At 41.8% G+C, this 23,428-nt stretch overlaps 2 protein-coding genes across 4 annotated transcripts in view; one reads left to right on the top strand and one right to left on the bottom strand.

Moving 5' to 3' along the window:
- Window positions 1-2,262: 2,262 nt before the first annotated feature.
- Window positions 2,263-17,153, top strand: elapor2a (endosome-lysosome associated apoptosis and autophagy regulator family member 2a). Of its 2 annotated transcripts, none has more exons than XM_086208867.1 (23): window positions 2,263-2,358; window positions 2,452-2,566; window positions 3,655-3,775; window positions 5,640-5,823; window positions 5,917-6,064; window positions 6,913-7,002; window positions 7,603-7,708; window positions 7,801-7,953; window positions 9,412-9,500; window positions 9,579-9,759; window positions 9,998-10,126; window positions 10,547-10,637; window positions 10,714-10,816; window positions 10,976-11,113; window positions 12,525-12,788; window positions 12,861-13,034; window positions 13,117-13,303; window positions 13,420-13,516; window positions 14,083-14,184; window positions 14,261-14,387; window positions 15,622-15,800; window positions 16,202-16,370; window positions 16,473-17,153. In XM_086208867.1, the coding sequence occupies exons 2-23, from the start codon at window positions 2,468-2,470 to the stop codon at window positions 16,539-16,541; spliced, it is 3,000 nt and encodes a 999-aa protein (XP_086064993.1). In that variant the 5' UTR covers window positions 2,263-2,358; window positions 2,452-2,467; the 3' UTR covers window positions 16,542-17,153. The 2 variants fall into 2 exon arrangements, with proteins under 2 accessions (XP_086064993.1, XP_086064994.1); XM_086208868.1 differs by having other exon boundaries at window positions 2,280-2,358; window positions 2,439-2,566.
- Window positions 17,154-20,161: 3,008 nt separating this feature from the next.
- Window positions 20,162-23,428, bottom strand: part of grm3 (glutamate receptor, metabotropic 3) — a 41,026-nt gene continuing 37,759 nt past the window's right edge. For both annotated transcript variants that reach the window (XM_086208866.1, XM_086208865.1), the window contains exon 14: window positions 20,162-23,046. In XM_086208866.1, the coding sequence (XP_086064992.1) occupies window positions 22,970-23,046 (77 nt within the window). In that variant the 3' untranslated portion in view covers window positions 20,162-22,969. The remainder of the gene's footprint in view (window positions 23,047-23,428) is intronic.

Raw genomic sequence — 23,428 nt, 5'->3', positions numbered from 1 at the left:
ATCATGTCACAGAAAATAGACTCCCCTTTACTTTAGAGTGCCTTCAACCACTCTCAAGCTTCTTTCTCCAGCTCGTCATCATCACCCTGACAACCTGCTGCTGGTGTGTGAATGTGTGTTGCAGTGCGATGGGGGGTGGGGTGGTGGTGGTGGTGTCTTATTACTCCTGCAGGTAGTTCCTGGGTTGTGATGAGTTTGAAGGCAAGCAGAGGTTCACCCACTAGGTTTCAACTCAGCTCTGGTTACCATCTGATTCAGAGTCAGTTAGTAATACGCCTGTCCTCTGCTTCACCACGATTAATTAATGACCTCATCTGATCACGGAGCAGCGGCCTAGAGTGTAAAGGTGTTACTGATGGATGAACATGAGGGTTCAGGTTACAGGCAAACACGATAGGCCTCACATTAGAAAGAGAAAGGAGGGGACGGAGACCTTATATGCTCCCCTCACAGGGTGAGTGAGACGGGATGAACCCAGCTTCCCTTGGCTGACTGCTACTTAAATATTCATACAATCACATAAAGCAGACTTGAATCAATCGCTCATCCAGCCTGTTCTACCGGCAATTATGTACTTTTCAAATCAAGTGAATTATCAGCAGTCCTATTCCAATGCTATATCAAAGCAACGTTTCTCAGGTTAAAATATTTGAAAATGATACAAAAAGTGGGCTCATGGAGGTCCACAAGTTGTAGAAAGCAGACAACACAGATGACAAAATAGGGAAATAATATCACAATATTCCGCTTCACTTACAAAAGCCAGAGTTTTAACAGCTCATCAGGTCTGTAGAAGGGTGCAGGTGGTCACCCTACCCTGATCCTGATCTTGAATCAGGGCATCCAAACATGCTCACTGACCACAACACCAAAGAACCAGGATCGTTAAGAGGGGTATGTGGATGAGCCCTGATACTCTAAGACCCTTTCAACAAACTTCTCCCTAAACCTCCCGGCAGAATTTCATCGTGTAGCTCAGCTTGACAAATTGAACCAGGATGTGATGACAAAACATCCACGCACAAGTTCTTTTTTCTCAGGACACAAACAAAGATGTAGTTTCCGCATGGTATTTAAGTACGTCAATGTGCGAAAACCTTTTGAAATGCTTTTTTTTTTTTTCCAAAACGCGTTTTCTATATTTCAATTCATCGTATTCTGAAAGTATCTCTTTTAATTAAAGGCTTATTTTATGTCAGATTTCAAGTAATTGTTGAGCTGTCAATCTTGCTGAAGCTTTACACCATAATCTCTTCATCTGCAGTATGGTTGGATGATAATACTCTTTTGTTTGTGATGCCACCTGTTATATGATATCATACATACTGCTCTCTGACTTCCTGGTAAACACAGGATCATTGTGCACTTTTGAACATAACTATCCTTTGTTGAAGAACAAGTCACCTCTGCATAGGGGACAGTTTGTACTCCAGCAAAACTTTGGACTGAGCAGCTGATTCATATTTCACATAACCAAACTTTCAAAGGTGCCAGTCGATGTTTATCTAAATCATTCAAGCAAAAACAAACAAACAAACAAACAAAAACAAAACAAAAAACATAATCGGCTGAAGTACCTTCAGGCTCAGGCCCTAAAAAACAAAAAAAGTAAACAACATCAGCAAAGAGCAACATCTGCCATTGTATGTAGAAACGAATGACTCGTAGATTTATGCCTCCATCTGGTGGTCAGTCTAATGGACTGCAACGGTGATATTCATCGTTAAGAACAAATGGCTCATCTAAACTGTCCGTCAGCTGATCCCGCAGCTACCAGTTTACTGACAGATAAATACCGAACGGATGGTGTGACAACCAAAATTTAGATTATAGCTTTGATTTTCACAATTAAGCTTGTTTCATGATTCCTTTTCAACATTTATTTCCAACCTAACACACAAAGCTGAAATTACACAGTTCATCACTTCGTCACTGATAACCTTAGGACAATAATTTTCCCTGCGTGACGTCACAGGAGCGTCAGAGCCGGTGAAAAGGGGCGCGCTGACAAGTCAGCAAATACAACCAGAAAACACCAGAGCGCCTTACTAGGCGGCCTTCAAAATAATATAAAAATGTTGTCATTAGGAAAATAAGAGTGTTTTGAAGTAAACGATCTGTGCGTCAATGTTGCATTACTGAAACTTACAACCAAAAAAGTGGTAGCCCTTCCACAATAGATGAGCAGAAACGTCTCTAAGTGCGAGGTGACTTTTATTTTGAAAAGAATAACGGGAAGTGTACTTTTATTCTGGCTAGCTGGATTGAAGTGAAGAAGCCTCGGAGCGCACACTGTGTGGGGAGGATAATCGCAGGTGGTGAGGGTTACAATCTACCGACAAGAGCCAAGAGAAGCAGGTGTACATTTATTTTGTTTTTTCATCCAGCCCTAATCTGTCGGGATTTATTTATGCCCCTTTCAATTCTCTTATTTCGAGTTTTTTTTCGTAGCCCTCGATGATCTACAATGCGGTGCTGCTCGGCTTGGTTCGTGGCCAGTTGCGCTCTCATCCTCTGCACGCTCCGGTTGATTGACGGGGCCAAAGGACAGCGGCAGTGCAGCGAGGTGAGAGATGCCACCGTAGGTCGATCGGTGTGATTCAACAGGCCTCGCATCTGCTGTGATTGATAGACATCTGCTGAGGGAGGTAATTAGAGAAGCCGCTGATTAGACCGCTGTGGCTCATCATCATAATCATGACGATTTATAACGTAGCTTTTAAAATGATTTCTCCTTTCCAGACCCAGTAATAAATGCTGTGTTCTAGCACATTTAGATCACTATGCTCGGTGTTGTGGTATGTGATGAACTTCGGTCTCTTATCAGTTTCCTGCATGGACCGGCCTTTCCGTCTCTCATGGTCTGGCTCAGCTCAACACCTCCTCAGGGCTCAGGCCAGGCTGGCAGCACAATCGACAGATAGGGAAGCAACATTCTTTCAAATTGTCGGTTCAATCTGAGCTTTGACACTGCCACAGTAACATTACAAACACGACGGTTTGCAAGATGGAGCTTAACCTGTGCTGATTTCACCGCTTCGTTTTGCTGAGACACGTGAAGGCTGCCAGAGGAGTGGGCCAGGGTTTTTTGTTGTTGTTGTTGTTGTTGTTGTTGTTGTTGCAGCTTCTCTCATCTTGAATCTCAACACCTCTCAGCCGCCCTGTTCCTTTTTTTTTTGGTTTAAACTGAGCTCCATCTCCAGATCCACAGACAACAGAGAAGATAATTCCAGTCTATTGGGTCTGCTGCTGTGATGATGGTGTCAAAATCTGCTTTGGCTCAAGAGCAACACTATGTAAACTGTCACAAATTAGGCCATGCAGAAAGGAGGAAGCTCTGTGGAGGCTAGAAGGATTATATCATGCTAAGTAATACAATTACATGCAATATTTAAGTCCATAGTGGCCTTTATTAACAGACTGCTTCCAACCCTGTCACTCCTGTTCCCATGGAGCTGGAATGTTGTATATCCTGGGGAGAAGAGGAGTTGGTGCTTGAGAGATAACAACATAATTAGGAAGTTCATTTCCCTGTTGGCAGCTAGCATCCACAGCCTGAATGTGGCGTTCACTGACCAGCCTCACGTTTACACATGACTGATGCATTATTCTTTTATGTTTTTTGTTTTGTTTTGTTGTTGTTTTGTTTTGCAGACAGACTACTACTATGAGTATACTGAGTGCGACAGCACCGGATCACGGTGGAGAGTGGCCATCCCACACAGCCCCGGTTCCTGCGTTGGACTACCAGAGCCAGTACGCGGCACAGAGTGCAGTAAGTTGGCAATAATGGTGTATGCACGTGTGTGCAAGCGAATGAGAGGTGATGTGGGTATCACAACCTCTTATCAGTAGCCTGGAATTTCCACCGCTGCGTCTCGACTGGCCCTTTTTGGATCCTCTCTGCCGCCGCAGGCCACTGACCTCCCGGCAAACCACTGCCACATAATCGCAGAGGAGGAGGAGGATTAGCGCCACATATGAATTTTCTTTCCCCCTTTTGTTTTGGGGTAAAATACAAATTCAAAATTTCTCATGAATAATTATTTGATTTTATTAAAGTCAGACATTTGAGACGAAAATGTTTTTGGTTTATGTTAATTCTAAGTTGAAACAAAGAGTCCTGAGATCAACATTGTGGGTTTAAGGAAAAAAATATTATTAAAAAAACCATTTGGCTCTCACTGTCTTTGGTACATGATTTCTGGCTGCAGGCCTCTGCACTTGGCTACATTGTTAATGTTGAGGACAGATAGTCTGACCAGCCAATCAGGTTGATGGGAACTTTTAGAATAAGGACAATGAGTTGTCATCACTGCTGTGGAGTAGATAGTATTACAGTATTTGTGTGTTGATGTTTGTTGTAAGTTTTTCCTGTGTGTGAGGATACTGACTGACTGGTTTTGACTTATCATGATGGAGGAAGCAGACCACAATAATGTAAAAGCCACTAATGCTCCCCTTTGTTGGTCCTCCTTGGGAACAGGTTCGTCCTGTGCTGTCACAGCACTCCTCGTCAGTTGAGATTATCACCAGTAAAATGTCCCGCACGGCCACGGCCTTTACTGACCTTTTAAACGCTAAACTAGTGGTTGCTAACGTAGATATTTTACACATATATTTACTGCTTTAAGGTTGAACTTTTCTCATCAGACAGACTCGCAGCGTCCCCCATGCTTGGAGCTGTTTGCGTACATATGTTGCATACCTGTGTACGGATCAAATGTTGGCTTTTTTTTTTTTTTTGCTTCCTTCTTCCCGCTTAGAGTTCTACAGAATTCTCCTTTGCAGCAGTTATCTCTGAACAAATGGACCATCCTTGATCGATCGATCGATGTTGTCTTTGCACAAGCATGAAGCTAGGAAGGCCAACTGTCGTCAAATAATCATTACCGCCTAAATGAAGTGAAACCTGTAGCATAGACTCGTCAAATCACATGAATGATATTCTGCTGTCTTGCAGATAAAAACTCACTCTGCTTTAGGGCTGCACTATTCAGCAAAGCGGAGAAGTTGCAAAAGTGCAATATCTCATTTATAGTTGCTGTAATTTCCTTTTGATGAAGGTAAATATGTGTCATAACTTAATAACTTAAGTTAAGCGATGCGCTGCTGCAGAGATGCGCCGGCCTATATATCGCATCACCCAGAGATCGAATATGCTTGTGTATTACAGTCCTCAGCATAAATCATGTCATATTTCTTTTCAAATGCAAAAAAAACATCATTCCTTATAAAATAATAAGTATCTCTCAAAATAATTGCTACTTCTTTAGTTGTTTATTTTTGCACATTTGGCACAGTATTATGACAATAATACACTCCCCACGCACCGGTGGGAAGTACTGCAGTTCTATGTGTGTGTCAGGTATGAGGAGAACTGTGTCCAATTCTCCCCTGTAGGTGACATGTTGGCTCAGTGGAAACGGTGAAGACACGGTGTGTAACAGGATGTAGGGATTAACTTCTCTTCATCACTGTGGCTTCAAATTTCTGAATGCAGTCGTCATTTGTGTGAGCGTTTTTTCTGTCATCGTTGTACTGGGTTAGCAAACAGAACAGCTTACATGTCACCATCTAATTATATATATACTTTTTTTTTTTTTTTTTTAACATTGCACCTCTCATGTTGTGTCAAGCCTTTTCATGTGATGCTGGTGAGTTCCTGGAGATGTCAGCGCAGGAGTGTACACAGTGTGCAGCAGGAAGCTACTCCCTTGGCAGCGGTATCCGCTTTGACCAGTGGGATTCTATGCCTGCTGGATTCAGTAGCCTAGCAACCTCCCTGGAAATCAGTCCCCGGCGAGATGACACATGCAACAGGTGTGTGAGTACGTTAGCAAGTAAAGATTCAACTGTTAAAAAAAAAAAAATAATAATTTAAAAGAATGAATTTGGTATATTCCTCCTTTGCAGCTCTTCCTGGGTGCCTCAGGGAAACTATCTGGAGTCCAACAGGGACGAATGTACCGTGTCTCTCATCTACGCTGTCCATCTGAAGAAGCAGGGGTCTGTCAGCTTTGAGTACCAGTATCCAGACAACAACCTGCTGTTTGAGTTCTTTGTGAGTATCACACATTCATGTGTGTAATGATAAAATATTCCCTACACATATGTGAGAAAACTACTTTTTTATCATTTTTCCCCTCTCTATTATTTTATTAAGCAATTTGTTCCCCAGGAATGAACGTATCTCTGTTTTATGTAATTGGATTCATTTTCCAGTTTCCCAGATTTTGCTCGCTCTAGTTAGCTAAAAGTAGCTGACAGTTTTTACTGGGTTTTACATCTAGACAAGTCCTCTGGTCCAAGTCTCAAGCACCTTTCAAGTCTTTTTTTTATGCCAAATTGAGTCAGTTGTCTTGTGGTTATTGGATATTGGTGACTTAAATTTAATTTTAATTTAATTTTGTCAATATCTTCCAAAAAGTGGCATTCCCTTTACATTGCGTGAGGAAAAATGTTGCCAAAAATGACAAATATTCCAGAAGTCTTGTTGAAGTGCACACAAAGAAACATCTGTTGTCATTTATGGAAAGTTTTTATGCCCAAATTTGTTCTCACAGTACTCACTTCAGAATTTATTACCCCTCACTTTAGTCTCGAAGACAGGAAGCAAAGCCTGCTGGTTATTTGTTTGTCCTTTCTCCTGACGCGCACCTCTTGAAACAATAATGTCCTAACCTGCCTGGGCGATCGCCAACTATAAGAGCTACTTCCTTCCTTTGCCTCCTATCTGTAAGACTAAATTGAGAGTTAAAAAAAGAATCCTAAAGTTGGATTGCCTTCTTTATTTTTCTATCAATAAATCTATGCATACATTAGTTAGTGAGACATATAGATATGCACAATTAGTAAAAAAGAAAAAAAGAAAAAAACAGAGTTAAAGGGGATGATTGGGATTTGTTGCAGATCCAGAATGACCAGTGTCAGGAGATGGATCAGTCCTCTGATGCCAAGTGGCTTAAGCTCACCAATCATGGTGAATGGGCAACTCATACGGTGAGTGGCGCTGCTGTCAGATGAATAATGGCCATTCAGGACAGCTTTTTGGCTGCCGGCCTAGGCCTTCGTCAATAAATGTTTAATTTAGACTGAGCAGCGTGACACACGATGAAACGACTCACTGGACGAAAGATGAATTTTAATTCTGCCCGTCGATCTTCTTGTTGTTTTCATTTAGCCTATGGTAATGCTTTTGGGAATAAGCTTTTTTTTTTTCGGACTTAAAAAAAAAATCTTGCGCTCGGCTTGAGCTTTAATTGTTTCGTGAAAATGTTTTCATTAAGATTAAGCACGGCTTGATGGCTTCCGTGTTTTAATGCCGCTATGTTTAAAAAGAGTTAATTATCTTAAGATATCAGCGATTTTCTTGAGATGGTGATATAATTTAATCCGCTACCATGAGAAAACATCCTCTGTATCTAGAGGACAAAAGGATTCATTGATAATTTGGAGCTAATGCCATTAGTATATTGTATATTTATATTTTATCTAGTTTAGCACTTGAAGCAAACCGAGATTTTTTTATTTTTCTGGTGCGGGGCGCCGGTAGTGTTCATGCTGTTGTTCGACTAACACTATGAAATGATTGTGCACCAGGTGAACCTGAAGTCTGGCACCAACATCCTGTACTGGAGGACAGGTGGAGTCGTGATGGGCTCTAAAGTGGTGAAGCCTGTTTTGCTGAAAAATGTCCAAATAGAGGGTGAGTTGACATATCTCCCTTCTCCTTTCTTCCCATTTTCTAATCTTTTTTTCGAATATCTTTTCATTCTCTTGTTGTTTCCCTTCTTCCAGGAGTTGCTTATACATCAGAGTGTTTCCCATGTAAGCCAGGAACCTTCAGCCAGGTCCCAGGCTCGTCTATGTGTGAGGCCTGTCCCCGGAACACCTACTCCGGCCACGGTGCCAGCTCCTGCACAGCCTGTAACACCACCACTCAGTATGCAGGTAGACTCTGTCTGCGTGATGGATTCGTATATTTGTCATGTCAAGTCTGTGTTGAATTTCTGGAACGACTCAGTAGATCTGCATTGCAGTATTCAGCACTTCAGTAATTGTTTCCAGGCACAGAAGTGCACAACCCACCCCAAGGATAGAAAGCGAGCTTGTCCTATTTTCAGCCAAATTAGATGACTTCCTCAAACTTTAGAAGAAGAGACATGCTTGTTAGTTCAGTGCGGAGCGCTCTCGGCACCGCAAGGGACTGGCACATACATTTTTGACTAATGATGTAGCAAGGAAGCTCTTCTATTTTTATTAGAGACCAAATGTTGCTTATAATTTCTAGTTGTGTTTTCTAAAAAGTCGTTTCTCAGCAGGGTTTGCTCGAACATATTTCCACGTGTAACGTTGTGGATGTGCTGGATGGAGCCGGAGAAGCTGCGGCTAATAAAAGACTAGTAGACGCGCTTGATAATAGACGCGTGGCTCACTGTGATGTCCGGCTCTTTCAAGATAAAGGCATGAAATTCAGTGACGACATGGTAGAGTGTGAATGCCGTTTTCAGTGTTTGTAATGACACTGAGCGAAGGCCAGTATGCAAAACATCTTACATATAAAATTTTTCATTTTTTATGACCCATTTCCTTGGTTGTTGTGTTTCTGAAAGATTCTTGCTTAAACTAGAGGGCACTCGAGGAGCACACGACCTCAGTCAAACCCGTGGAAAAAAAGCCTTTTTTTTTTTTTGTTCTTTCCTGAAATTTAGTTTTAACAGAGAAACTGAGCTGAAAACATTCCTACTTGGTGAAGGTAACAATACCGTGTAGAATAACTGGATTTCATTTGAATGGGTCTCTACTTTTTTGCGCGTCCGAACATTGATAAAGTAGTCTTACGGATTAAATTTGGTTTAAGAAAGATGAAAGACGTTCATGCAAATTACATTAAACAGCAGTGCAATGCGGGGTTACTAATCTCCCCACCCACATCCAGAGACGGTATGACATCACTGTGGGAATGCGAGCAGCTCACCTGATGCTTCAAAGACAGCAGTAACATCTTCCCCCGCACAGTCAAAGTCATCCACAAAGTATTTTATCGTCTTACGAACAATTACAGGTTTTAACTCCTCTTTCTTATTTCACCGGATTCAGTGAAGCTATCAGTGTTTTTTTTTCATGCAACTAGAGGTAGAAATGTATATAAAAAGATCATTTAAAAATATTTTTGTGCAGGTAAAAATCAGAACCGTGGAACACAAATATACTGCAAAATTAGAAATTAGTTCTTCATTTCAATCGTCCAGTGCATTAGGCTGATGTGCCTGACCAAATTATGGAAAAATATTTTAGCGATTCTACATATTTGTGAAATTCCCACACAATTATACCAGTGTTTCTGCTCCTGCTCCTCTCTAAAGAACAAAGTCATTTGCTATTTTCACTTTTTTATCATATTCCAAGCTGAGGGGTCAGCTGTGTGCAAGGACAGACCTCCATGTTCCAAGAAGGACTATTTCCAGATCCACACAGCATGTGACCACGAGGGCAAGGTGAGGAACAATAATAAACCACTGAAAGAAACCCAGCCTTTGTTCTCCTCTGCATAAATATATTCCATGTCATTTCAGACCCAGGTCAAATACAAGTGGATTGAGCCAAAGATCTGTCTGGAGGGTGTGCCTGGTGCGGAGGAGCTGCGTCCAAGTGGAGAGCGAGAACCCTGCCCCCCTTGTAACCCTGGTTTCTACAACAATGACACAGCCACCTGCTCGCCCTGCCCACCCGGGACCTTTTCTGATGGGATGAAACGTACGCAAAACTAACCGTTGACTTTCTCAGAGGGAATGATGGGAAAGGGGATGTGTGCATTAAATGTGTAGAGAAGTGTTTGATTTACAACCCTGGATTGTCTAATAAGCAGCTGCTCCATCGATGGTGGGATGGATACTGCCTCTCCTAATAGAAAATAGGAACGGGAGTGATAACCCTGCATCTGTCTTTTCTGTGTTCTCCTAATTGTTACTTTTTTATTGCGTCAAACCTCTAGCGTGTAAAAAGTGTCCAGCAGGCACTGAGCCCACCTTGGGTTACGAGTACAAATGGTGGAATGTTCTACCTGCAAATATGAAGACCTCCTGTTTCAATGTGGGCAACTCCAAATGTGACAATATGAATGGTGAGTGCTTTTGGAAAGAGAACAAAGAATGTTTGGAGCCTCAGATTGACTAGTGCAAAAAAAAAAAAAAAAAAAAAGTCAAGCCATTAACTTGTTGTTTTATCTTTTTGGATGCCTCTTGACATTTCAGGAAATGCAGTTAAAATTCAAAAGTAACAGCTTGCGCAAGGCATGATTTGGTTTAGAGTTTTTTTGCCCAGCTTTGTAGTTTTTTACGGCAAGCTAAGCTAACTTGCAGCTACACATGAGAGGGGTTTCTTATGTAAATCAAACAAGTTAGTAGAAATAGTTCCCAAATTGCCACACTTCCCAAATTGCCACACTGGTCCCTTAATTTGGATTCACAGGAGTTCACTCAGTCAAAACTGTATCTAATGAACTTAACCGTTCCTTGAAAACAGTCTGTGTTCTGCATTTCAGGCTGGGAGGTGGCTGGTGATCATATCCAGAGTGGAGCAGGAAGCTCAGATAATGATTACCTCATCCTGAATATTCATGTTCCTGGCTTCAAGTGAGCAGGCTTCCTCTCCTTTTGTCTGTAACGCGTCTGTTTCTTTCTGGTGTGTCTAATTCTGTGTTTTTGTCAGGCTCCCCACATCCATGGCGAGTCATTCAGGGACTGAGTTTGGTCGCATCACCTTTGAATTTGAGACTGTGTGCACGGCTGACTGTGAACTGTACTTCATGATGGTGAGAAATACTCAACATAAGTTTGCTGTTGCATAGAATTCCAGGCAGAACTCTTGTTGTTGCATGAAATCATACAGGTGTTCCTAATAAAAGTGACCATGCAGTGGGTGTGATGCTGTTGATGACGATGATGATGAAGAATGTTTTTTTTTTTTTCAGGATGTAAACAGGAAGAGTACAACAGTCGTTGAGTCATGGGAAAGAAGCAAAACGAGACAGACATACACACATAGCATGACAAAAAATGCCTCCGTCTCCTACACGTGGGCGTTCCAGAGGACTAACCAACCTGCTGACGTGCGTATGAATACACGCACTGACATGTTATCTGTTTTTGTGGCAACTTTTAGTAATCACAATGGGCTTTTTTTGGTTGTTAAGTCTACAAAAAAGTTATTCCACTGCAGCACATACAGTAATTGTTAAAGATTTGCGACATGGCAACTGCAACCTCTTTGATGGCTCTGTGCTGGAAGCATAATGTTTCCTGTCTGTCTGTCCGTACTTCTTAAAGTGATACCACAGGAAACCCTTGAGAGAGTTTCTTCAAATTCCAAATTGATCCCTTCCATGACTTTTCTGATTACAGAAGTTAGAAAATACCAGCCAAAGATTTTATTTTACTTTGACACTAATGGAGAATAACAACGAACCACAGCAAAACCATCAATTTTGAACACAAACATTTACTATAATCCAAGATTCATTCATCCAGATGTATGCTTAACACTCCACAATTATTATTATATTTTTTAAGTTGAAAAACTAGAACACTTGCAGTTAACCCTACCTCTCGCCCGAAAGCTGCTGGGATAGGCTCCAGCCCCCCCGCGACCCTTAACAGGATAAGCAGTAGAAAGTGGATGGATGGATCTTGCATAGTGCATAGACATGGGGGAAATGGTGCTTTGGTGTTTATGGGCAGCAGATGCCATAAATGTCAACAATGTATGTGCTACTTGCTGTTTTGATTCACCGGATGCATGTTGGCAGACGGATGTATTTCTCATGTCGACGCGCGGGTGCGTGAGGTGATTGTAAAGTCAGGGCTTTTATCTAATTAGCGCTTGCTGATTTGTGCCAACAATTACCCCTCCAGTGTGGCTCAGTCTTGCAGAAAACAACACACTGAGCATCTTTCACTTCGGGATGGGATCCATCATGAGACTAATCTGCTCTAGAGAGCATGTTTTTAGCTACAGTCTGGTCACGGCCACAAAATGAACTGCAGCAGGTTTCAGTGCCAGTTTTGCACTGCTTCTGTGGCTGAGTTTGTCAGAGATCATTTGGATTTAATGGACCACTTTGTGAACATCATTAAATGTCGAAGTGGACCTCTTAGCTTTGCTTTAAACCACATTTTTAATAAAGTTTTAAGCCTAATACCCCTTTGTTCGCGGGCTAATATTTAGTCTTTTTTTTTAGTTTTTTTTTTTTAGATTATGTTGTGCAATCGTCCATCTCTGAAAAAAGTCTAAATATCTTACATTTCTGACATTTTGGAAGCTGCAGATCTTTTCAATGCAATTTTTTTTTTTTTTAGATTTTTAAAAATGACCAATATTGGTTACTTGAAATCCAAAAAGATTGATAGACGGTGGTTCCCTGCTCATTTAAAGTCTTGCCATGTCTCATCAGTAGTTTGTACTGGCTGCTGTTGCAGAGTTGAATCATATTCATCAGGTTTGTTCTGCACTCTCTCCCTCAGGTGCGCCGCTACATCAATGATGTAGCACGGATCTACTCCATCTCTGTGAGTAATGCGATAGACGGGGTGTCCGCTGAGTGCCGTGCTTGTGCCCTCAGCACCCAACCCTCCAGCTCTACCTGCGTGCCGTGTCCATCCGGACACTACATAAACCCACGCACCAGCCAGTGTACAGAGTGTCCACGTAACACATACCTCGTCTCTCACACCACACCCGGTCCAGACGCCTGCAGACCTTGTGGACCAGCCAGCAAAAGTGACAAGGTTTGTGGTTGGCATAGGAGTCAAACTAGAGCAGTAAAACCGTAATAACCATAAATGTGTGTTGTTTTCCAGGATCACAGTTTATGTTACAGTGACTGTCACTTCACCCACATGGACGGCAATGTCACTCTGACCTTTGACTTCAGCCTCCTTGGGTCTGTAGGGTCTCTGATGAATGGTCCAAGCTTCACCTCCAAGGGAACCAAGTACTTCCATCAGTTCAATATCAGCCTGTGTGGAGGACAGGTAATACCTTTGCCAAAGCGAAAGTTTAAAGAGTGTATATAAATGCTGTGGCTTTGCTCTTTACTCTCCTTCTTTATTCAAGGGTCATTTGGCGGTTTGCAGAGACAATGTCACGGACCTGTCCGTCACAGACTCTGTGAAGGAGAAAGGAGAAGGAGCCAATGCTGTCAAGACCTTCATCTGTCAGTCAACAATCATCCCGGCTAGTGGACGAGGCTTCCACACAGCACTCACCTCACAGTCCATTAACCTGGCCGACACTTTCCTCGGTGAGAACATCAGAGACGCAGTTCTCTGTCTTCTTCTGCTTTAAATGTTGGACTTCCAGTGATGACTTTGCACTGTAGACACGTAGACAGAACCTTTCTGTGTGTGTTGTCACCAGGCGCAACAGTGGAGAGCACACTTGATGGAATAAGGGCAGAACCAAATTTTTACCCCCAGACCTCCAAGAAAGTCCCTGATGTCAACTTCTACTACAGGTACTGCTAACATTTGACATTTCCTCAAAATTTTTGTTATATTATGTTTTGAGGTTGTTTACTCTTCTATACATTTCTAGAGGTGGAGCCCAGTATTAAATATTCATTTGTTAGGGTTTGTTTTGTCAGTTTTGGGATTCAGATTTTTTAAAATTTATTTTTTTTTACTGTACATCATCAAAAGGTGAGCTAAATCATTATAGAATAATAATGCCGTTATATTAGATTGTATTTGTGGCGGCAGTAGAGTTATTTTCTGTGCACGCGCGTTATGAATGCATTAGTCAAACTGAGATGTGGTGCAGCGTTATAGAATATTCACTGCTGATTAGTATCAAAGCTCCTGAGTCGGCTAACTGCCTACAAGTGAGGCATAAACGTCCAGTGGGACGGATGAACTGATTTTGATGGTCACTGGACCTCATAAGTCTGAAATTAGACAATGAAATAAGGACTGACATTGTATCTTGAAGAAGTCTTAGTTAAAGGTCAACGTCACTGTGCAATTATAAATCTCGTCTCTTGCCATTCAGTGGGGTAGTAATTCTCGTTTTGTTGTTGGTAAGGTCTCTGGAGGTGACGTCATCGTGCGAGTCAGGCCGAAGCGCAGTGGTGACGCTTCGCTGTAACCCAGACAAGAGCACTAAAGGGGAACTGACAGTGCCCAGGTATGACATCACTATCACCTGTGACCTTTACCTGTGTTGTGCTGCCATGTCGAAGCAACAGTGTTGTCCATTGCAGTCGGTGCCCTGCAGGAACTTGTGACGGCTGCACCTTCCTTTTCCTGTGGGAGAGCTCTGGGGCGTGTCCGACGTGCACAGAGAGGGACTACCACCGTATAGAGGGAGCCTGCAAAGGAGGACAACAGGTGTGTGTGTGTGTGTGTGTGTGTGTGTGTGTGTGTGTGTAATCGGACATTGTAGCTGGGACTGTGTTTTGTGTTTCTTCTCCATCCAGCAAATTGGATTTGAAATGAAAGCACAGGATTTAAGTGTAGACTCTCAGCTTTAAATTAACTGTGTTTACATCCGCATCCGATTAAATGTGTTTGAATTACTGCCTTTTTATTTTTATATACCCACCACCCTAGGGTAGGAAGGGCTTTATTCTTCCATGCTAATACCCTTAAAACTGAAAGTCAGCACTTTGTTGACTTGTAGTGTGCTGGAGCAGGACCAGAGTACGTCCCTAAGCTCAATACAAATGATGATCATGCACATCCATTGTCATAATGTTAGCAACAAATAAAATACCTGCTCGCTGTTCAGGTTAGCCAAGGCTGTTTGAGCCATGAAATAAATTCACCGTCTTTCTAGATCTCACTCTTCTGGAGTTGTCAAACAGGCTCAGCGGGGAGGGAAAACTGAGCTGAGAACAAAAGCTTGGACAAACTTTGAAAACTGTCACTTAAAAGCAACAAAAGGATCAGAGGATATAAATGATTTCATACAATAATTAGTGAATAAATGATCACATGACTGCAGGATTTTTGGCTGATCTAATGTAGTTTTCCCGCTGCTGCTCTTGAATGAATGAATCAGTGTGAAGCAAAACTGGTGCAGTTGTGGGGGTCCTCTTACCTGACGGATGAAGTTCAGGTTCAGGCTGCATTGGAGGACGGAGGGCAGCTGACTGCAGGTTGAAGGAGACAGCAAAGCCCAACTTCCACTCATTCGTGTGTCTGTGGCGGTCTGGTGGGCGCCCAGTTCTGCTGGAGATCACCAGCACCTTGCAGGAGTGCACAAAACTAGAGCTACGTTTTAATAATTCTAAGGCGAAATACTGCCGGATATGACTCAATCAGCTTCTTGCTCAGGTTCACAAATGATGGTGAATGGTTTGCAGATGAAGGTTTGCTTTCATTAAAGTTTGAATCAATAACATTTTGTCGTGAGATCATCTTAAGTTTACGAGGGTCCCGCGATTCATCTTAGTATTAATGGAAAACTTCAGTTTGTGTGATTTTAAGGTCTTTTTTCGATCAACCATATATATATAAAAATTATGTTTTTCTTAACACATGCAGTAGTAGTGTCCTGAACCAGCAAACAAACATCAGTGTGTTCTGGTTCGTATTTCATGATTTATGTGTGTCTCATCAGGACCTCTTGTACGTGTGGACTGAACCAAAGCTGTGTATGGGAGGTGCGACCTTGCCTGAGAAGAAGACGATGCCATGTGAGGGGATGGAGGTCTGGGTGCGGCTGGGTGCAGGGCTGGGGGCTTTCACTGCAGTGCTGCTCGTCTCCCTCACCTGCTACTTCTGGAAGAAGAACAAACGGTATCATTTATCTTTCTTCTCACTCCCTCTCCTTCTCTTGTCTTGTTTATTTTTGGCCTCTTTATTTCCCTGTTTCATCCTTTTTCTCCTGCACGTTCCCTTGTGTTGTGTTATTCTGTCTCATCCCTTGCCGTCTCTTTCCTTCCCTCCATGTTTTTCATCTTCCTTCCTTTCAGTCTACACCTTTTTTGTTAAATTCCTACTGTGTTGCCCAATCTTCTTTCCTCCCTGATGAATGTCTACATTCTTTCGCTGATTCTTTTTCTTCTTCTCCAACCCTCTGCCGTTACTCACTTTTGCTCCCAACACCCGTTCTTGGCTCCTCTTGCCATTCTTTCATTATTTGATAGATTTTAAATAACGGAAGTGTCTCTCTCTCTCTCCCGCTCTCTGTTGTTCAGGTTGGAGTATAAGTACTCTCGGTTAGTAATGTCTGCTAATAAGGAGTGTGAGATGCCAGGAGCTGACAGTTGTGCAGTGATGGAGGGAGAGAATGAGGGGGACATGGACGACGAAGTTGTGTACACAAAACCTTCTTTACTCCTCAAACTCAAAGCCATCGCATCAAAGGTGAGAGCCGCGGATTCGTTTTACTTCAAATGAAGGAAGTCCAGTCAGCTTTTGCTTTTGAAATAAAAGTGTAACACCAACTTTATGTCTTTTTGGCTTTAGGGCAACGGGGAGAGCTATGAGAACGTGCAGTTAAACTCATCTCATTCTAAAGCACTGGTTTGGAGTTAGGAGAGGAAATGTGTGCGAGTGAGGGGAGAGACCCGACCCTCAGGAGACTGTCCATCGAAGACCCCTTTAACCAGTCACCCCCTTTATGAGCTTTGGTACTAGGAACACTAACTGTGTGTACATACACTCACAGAAACACACACGCGCACGCACCTACAGCCAGGTTCAGAGAAGTCACGCTTACACAGTGGCCTTAAAGCTGGGTACCACAGGACCGTCCTGCTGGATGGGTAGTGATGTGAGGTAGGTGTGTGATAGACGCTTCCTGGTAATGTTCTGATTCAAACTGACATCAGGAAGGCTGGTGGAAAAGCTCAGGGTAAGAGGAGGACCTATTTCACACGTTTTGTTTCAGTTTACTTCAGTCTGTGACTTTCAGTCGTGTAATTTCAGGATCACAGCGACGGCGTGTTCTGATCTCCCACAGACTGGTATATTACGGCCATACGAAGCTTATATCTTCTCATCTGTGTGCTCTTTTGTTTTGTTGATTGATATAATGAGGAGACGCATTTCTGCTGACCAACTAAAAATGAAGATGTCATATCATGCGGATGAGGTTGTTGTGTTGACTCTTTATTTATGTCAAATAAATTATGATGTATTTATGTACACGTGGACCCAGATTGATTTCATCGTATGTTCCCTTTTTGATTTAAAGAACACCAGGGGTTGTGAGCGGATATTAGAAGTAAAATAGATTTGCAGCAATAGAGTTTAAATATGTAAAACAAATAATGTAAATTATTGGGATTTGGATTATCCCCTGGTCCACGAAATTAGGTGTATTTATGGCTTGCATATATATATATATATATATATATATATATATATATATATATATATATATATATATATATATATTTGACAGATCGACATATGAGTTGTCAATCATTTACAGTTTTAATTTCCTTGTGAAGCTGATTATTTCAGTGCTCTGGTGTCATTTTGAACGAAGCCGTTTATTTTTTATTACATATACAGAGAATACATTTTAGGGATTATTGCAAAAAGAATATCTAATCTATGGATTACAACCAATACATATCTTTTTCATACGCAATTGTTCAATAACCTGATTGGAGGGGTCATTGCAAAAAAAATTCAAATAAAAAAACCCACCCCCAAAGCAAATAGATGTTTCAGCACATCAGAATAGTCGAACTCCCTAAGATCAGCGTGTCAGTGTTTCTATCGCCATTTTTATCTCCTAATAAAATGAAGTTAATAAGGTTGACATCGTGCCAAGATGATGCAAGTACATGATGTCTGATCATTTTTAACTGGATTTGGCTCAGATGGTTTATGATCCACTCAGGATATTGAAGTGGAAATAAAATCATTAAAAACACAATAAAGCAAAACTGAATGTCACATCTCACTGATTTCAGAGTCAATGAACCTTGCTGTGTTTTCACCTATATTTCATGAACATGAACAGTATTATATTATACTTCATATTCTTGTATAATGTGTTCCTTTCACTTTCAGACAGGGAAATAAAATACTTCACTGGTCTGACACTGAGAACTTAAAAATAAATATCAAAATATATTCTAAAGAATCAGTGACAGAAAACATAGATCTTCCCTATCTTGACAGATATTTGTGTTTTCACGTCATGGGATTTTTATCGAACCACTGCATTTATTTATGAGAAATATTTAATTTTTTGGGGACCCCAGCAGCTGTTATGCATTTTCTCCTCTAGAGGGCAGCACAGAACAGCAGGTTGCTGGAGGAGAGCTCACTTTATTACATCCCCTCTGCACTCTACTTGCAGGAACAAGAAAGACAAATGCTTATTAACCTGCCGCTAGTTGGTTCAACATGAGTGTTGCCTAAATATTAAGCACTCTGGGTGGGAGGGTTATTTTTTGTAATGACCTGATTTTACCACCAGGGGACGATCATTGCCTGGCAACAAGAAAATAATCTAGTTTTGCAAAAGAGGGAATTATATGCAGTTTGATGTGGCTAGAAATAACACATTGCATGAACAACTTGGAAGCATCTTGTTGCCTGCGGTATTATTCAATCAACATCCTGACATATTGGATGCTGTCTAAAATATATTAGCCCTTCACTAACGGGACCCAAAAAACTGCATATTTTCCTCTTCATTTATATGTATTTATTTCTTGCTTTTTTTCTCCCTTCTTCTCTCAGTTATTTATCTCTTTCTGTCTCTCTGGGAGTGACTGAGCTTACACACTGGAGTGCATTGTCCTGAGGCAGGGAGCACTCCAGTAGCTGGTTTAATTGGAGTGCCATCACTTAGGGAACAGATTAGGCTGAGTGTTACTGGCATCTTCCAACATTTTGCTAACATACGCTATGAATAGAGCCTGTGTGTGTGTGTGTGTGTGTGTGTGTGTGGTGGGGCTGTTAATGTGGAAGAGACAAATCTGTCTTTATTTTACTGAGATTTATAGACATTGCAAACACACACACTCACATGCAGACAAGCTGAACTAGATTGTTTTTGATGACTCAAAGCAGGACAGACACCAGCTGTTTGCTTGTTGTTATTTATTATGATGTCATCACAGCCTCAATATTGCACGTATCATAAACACAGAACTATTGCTTTGTGATTCCATAGTTCAGCTTGACCTCGGCTTTATTTTGCTGCAGAGATCTTGTCTAATTTCAAAGCCCGGAGGCCAAGGACACATTCTGTTATTTAGCAGGGGCTACAGCACAGAGACCTTTGGAGAGCACATGGCAGTTGGCTGAGGCTGAATAGAGGGACAATGTCTGAAGTGGGTGGCTTGCTGTTGAAAAGCACAGCCATGAGAAAAGCCAATTAAGAAATCTTCCAGCGAGAGTTTTTAGATGATAAACTGAGAGCAATGTAGTCAGAAAGGTGATGTAAATATTTCTGAATCACATTTTAATTTTCCTACGCTGCCCTTGCTCTTGAGTCTTTGCTAATGTCCTCAAAGCTGTCCTCGTGTGCTGTGATGGCCAGCCAAATGTGAGAGCTTCAGTTTATCAATCTGTTGGTCTGGCTTAGTTGGTCTTGGCTGAGACAAACTCAGCAGCAAGTTTCACACATAGAGTAGAGATGAGGAAGACAAAGGTGGTGGGGGGGAAAGGTTGAAGGGGGGCAGGTGGATTAAGAGACAGAAGGTCACAGAAAGAGTGTGAGACTGTTGTCTGAGACTAGTCCCTGGACTAAATGAGAGCAGAATCAGGGTTAAGTGCTCTATTTGTGTGGCCATTAAAAGCTGGGAGTAGAGTACAGGGTTCTGCTGAGCCAAATCTCATCAGTCACTGCCAATTTGAATCAGAACCAGCAACGCTTTTTTTCTCTTCCTTTTTCTATTCCTCTTCTCTTCTCTGCACCCCCTCCTCTCCATGCAAGCAAAATAGACATTCCAGCAACGGATGTGGCGGTGGTTGTCCATAGCAACCTGCCATGCGGGGTGCATCTTGTGGGAGCAGGACCACTGAGTGAATGGCTAAGCCTTCTGCTAACAAAGACTGTGAATCTCTGAGATGCTTTGAGCTTCCATAGAAGCGCTATGACTTCTGGGCTGTGGGAGTGCTTTACATAATCCAGCAGCAGCTCCCCTCTGCTCTGCCACATCGCGCCCCCCCCCCCCCCCCCCCCCACACACACACCTAACACACACGCCCCAATGTAGGTCGGCTTGTCTTGGCGCATCCACTTCTCTCAAAAATTCTTTCAATCCATCATTCAGTGTGATAATCACAGGAGGGTTTTGTGCGGAGGTGTGGAGGTGTGGACCGGTCAAGACATGAACATGCAGCAGTTCTGCCTTTATGAAATTTGAACGCTCGTCTGGGGATCTTAATTTACGAAATAAGTCTGATAACAAGTTTTCTTGAAAAAAATTAAGACTCATTTTATTTTAGCAGCAAATAATAACAGCATAATATACTTAAAATCAGTTGATTAATAATTTAGTACCATCATAGATGCAAAAAGATTATTTTCATGAGACCATTTTTTTTTTTTTTTTTTTTTAAGATTAGCCCACTAATATAGACTATCTTCACATGTCATCTCACAATTATCTCCGTTTAAGTCTTATATTCCCGGCCGAAGATGGAGCTGGACGCTTTTGATAAGTGTTAGGTATATTATGCATATGAGTTCTACTCTAACATCCTTTTGTTAGTTGGGACGTGCTAGCAGCTGACACTGTGTGCTCTGCTTCCTCTGGTGAGCCTCCCTGGGACTGCCGAAGCCAGCTGCTCCACTGTGCCTCTCAACGTCAACACATTTAACACAGACATGTAAACTGCACACTTCAATAAGTCGACGAGTCACTGACTTCATCTTAATGGTATATGAGCTTCTCTTCCCCTGCTTTCTTTTATCTGAGCCAAGCTGTAAAAAAAAAAAAAAAGTAAAAATATAAAAATGTAAAAAAAATAATCAAAGAGTGATGGATGTATGTGAGAAATATCCGCTTAATGTTCTTTTAATTGCGGACTGGAGAAAGAAGAGGGGTAGAGAAAGTCATTTCAACCTTAGAATCCCTCCTGTTCGCTGTTTCAAGACTTCAGGTTAACAATCAACACCAGTGATTGGGTTAATACTAACTGGCATAGTGTTGGCCGCGCGCAGGTACTCTAGACAGCAGGGGTCTCAAACCCCTGGCCTGGGGACCTCATATCAAAAAAGACTGATATTTAACCTGCAAATTCTCTCATTATCATAATTATTAGTTTTAGCTAACATCCATCCGTCCATCCATCCAGTTTCTTCCGCTTATCCTGTTAACGGTCGGGGGGGGGGGGGGGGGGCGCTGGAGCCTATCCCAGCAGCTTTCAGGTGAGAGGCAGGGTTCACCCTGGACAGGTCACCAGTCCATCACAGGACCAACACATAGAGACAGACAACCATTCACTCTCACAGTCACACCTACGGTCAATTTAGAGTATCAATCAGCCTCGTCCCCTCTTGATGTCTTTGGACTGTGGGAGGAAGCTGGAGTACCAGAGAGAACCCACGCAGGAACAGGGAGAACATGCAGACTCCACACAGAAAGATCCTGTGCTTGGGCCGGGGCTCAAATCTGGAACCTTCTTGCTGTGAGGCCACAGTTCTGACCACTGCACCACAATGCTGCCCTGTATAGAAAAATAACCTAAAAAAAGATCACAATGTTATCTATCCGTGTTTTATTCTGAGTTCCATTCCATCATTAACATACTAATAAGTTTCTTTAAAAAGCGACTGCAGTTGAATATCAGAAGTGTATTTTGTTGTTGTTATTGGGTCCTCAGGTAATTGGAGTTTGAGACTCCTGCTCTATTCTGAGATCTCTTACAAACTCCACTTGGAACACTATCAAACACACATTAAGGCACATGGCCATATTCAAAACATCACCACATACTATAACTATGGGGCATTAGAAAATCGAGGAAAAACAAACAAACCATAAGCTACCACTCCCCTGGAAAAACAATGTGTCCAGCAAAGCAGACAGAACAAATTTATCTGTAACTAATGCAGCACTGTCTGTGTTGACAGTTTTGAGGCGAAAGAAATGTGTTTATACTCTTATCTAAGAGCAATTATTAGCAGTCCTCCAAGGTTTGGGAGTGGGAGTGAACATGCTGTTGCTTTGGTGAACACGTCTAGAATTATGGCCATTTAGATAAAGGGATTCCGTGATTAGAGATTTCAAAGAAAAAAAAACTGAACATCTGTATCAAAAGCAAAACCTATTTTTACTGCAAAACAGCCAACATGGATTCTAGATGCAATAAAAAAACATCTATCAAGATGTGATCAGATTCATTGTACAACTCAAGATTGTATCTAACTGCAAATCAGTGATGGATTTGTGTCCATTTCAGCTGCTCTATCCAAATTCCAGGTTATGCTTTGTAAGACTGTCCGCATTGTGCTGTTTGAACCATCGGTTGTATAATATACAAATGTACAGATACACAATAGAAATGCATACATCATCGGTTATTACAATGAGACCTACAAAAAAGCATGAGAATAAAAAGTCTGTGGGGATATTGCAGGTGAGGCAAGCAGAGCCACAAATGTGCATCCAGACTGAGGGACACACACCCTCCTACCTTAATTAAGCCAATGTCTATTTACACTGCATCATAACAAAGCTATCAAAAACAAAGGCTCCAAAAATTCCTCCTAAAAACTTTTTTTGTTCTTTTGATTCTCTACTTACAACAATGTCAATTCCATGTATGTACATCCCTAGAAAATAATTTAATTATAGTTACACACTTTCTACATTGGTGAAACGATACAGTTCTAGTCCACAAGGAAGGTGTGTGTGTGTGTGTGTGTGTGTGTGTGTGTGTGTGTGTGTGTGTGTGTGTGAGAAGTGTAAAAAAAATGACGTTGAGATCATGTTGTTGGGTTGGCTAACAGTCGCAGGGGCAGGTTTGAGACAGGAGCGGTGTGGTCACAGAGACGATGTGGTGGAGTCAACAATTTCTCTCCCGTTGCACACGGTTGGGACGTAGTGGGCACTGACAGAAGCTAGAACAAGACATGGATGAGAAAAAAGAAATCTGAGGACATTTGAGGGACAACATTAAACATTTGTTTTGATGAGTAAAGATGCTGTAACTGAATCATTTTTACACTCGTTTTTCACCCTCTCAGTCTCAGGTTTAAGCAGGGCGGAGCTACGTGTGTACTGTGAGATAACTACCATCATCAATAAAAACAGTGAACATGTGGGGCAGATGTTTTTGCATCCGTGCAATCTCACACACACCTAAGAAGAATTTTAATTAGCCATGAAGTGAAATTGTTGTCATCCGCTTGGTGACTCCTCTGTATTCCTTTGCGGAGGTGAAATCCTGGCAGGTGATTTCCAGAGCTTTGTGATCTGTCACTGATATTAAAGTAAGAGGTC

This window comes from Aulostomus chinensis, chromosome 7, assembly GCF_037954235.1.
Source record: "Aulostomus chinensis isolate RoL2024-O1b breed Wild chromosome 7, RoL_Achi_v1.0, whole genome shotgun sequence".
Taxonomy (NCBI): Eukaryota; Metazoa; Chordata; class Actinopteri; order Syngnathiformes; family Aulostomidae; genus Aulostomus; species Aulostomus chinensis.
The sequence above is the reverse complement of the archived record's forward strand: the minus strand, read 5'-3'. Positions and strand labels throughout refer to the sequence as shown.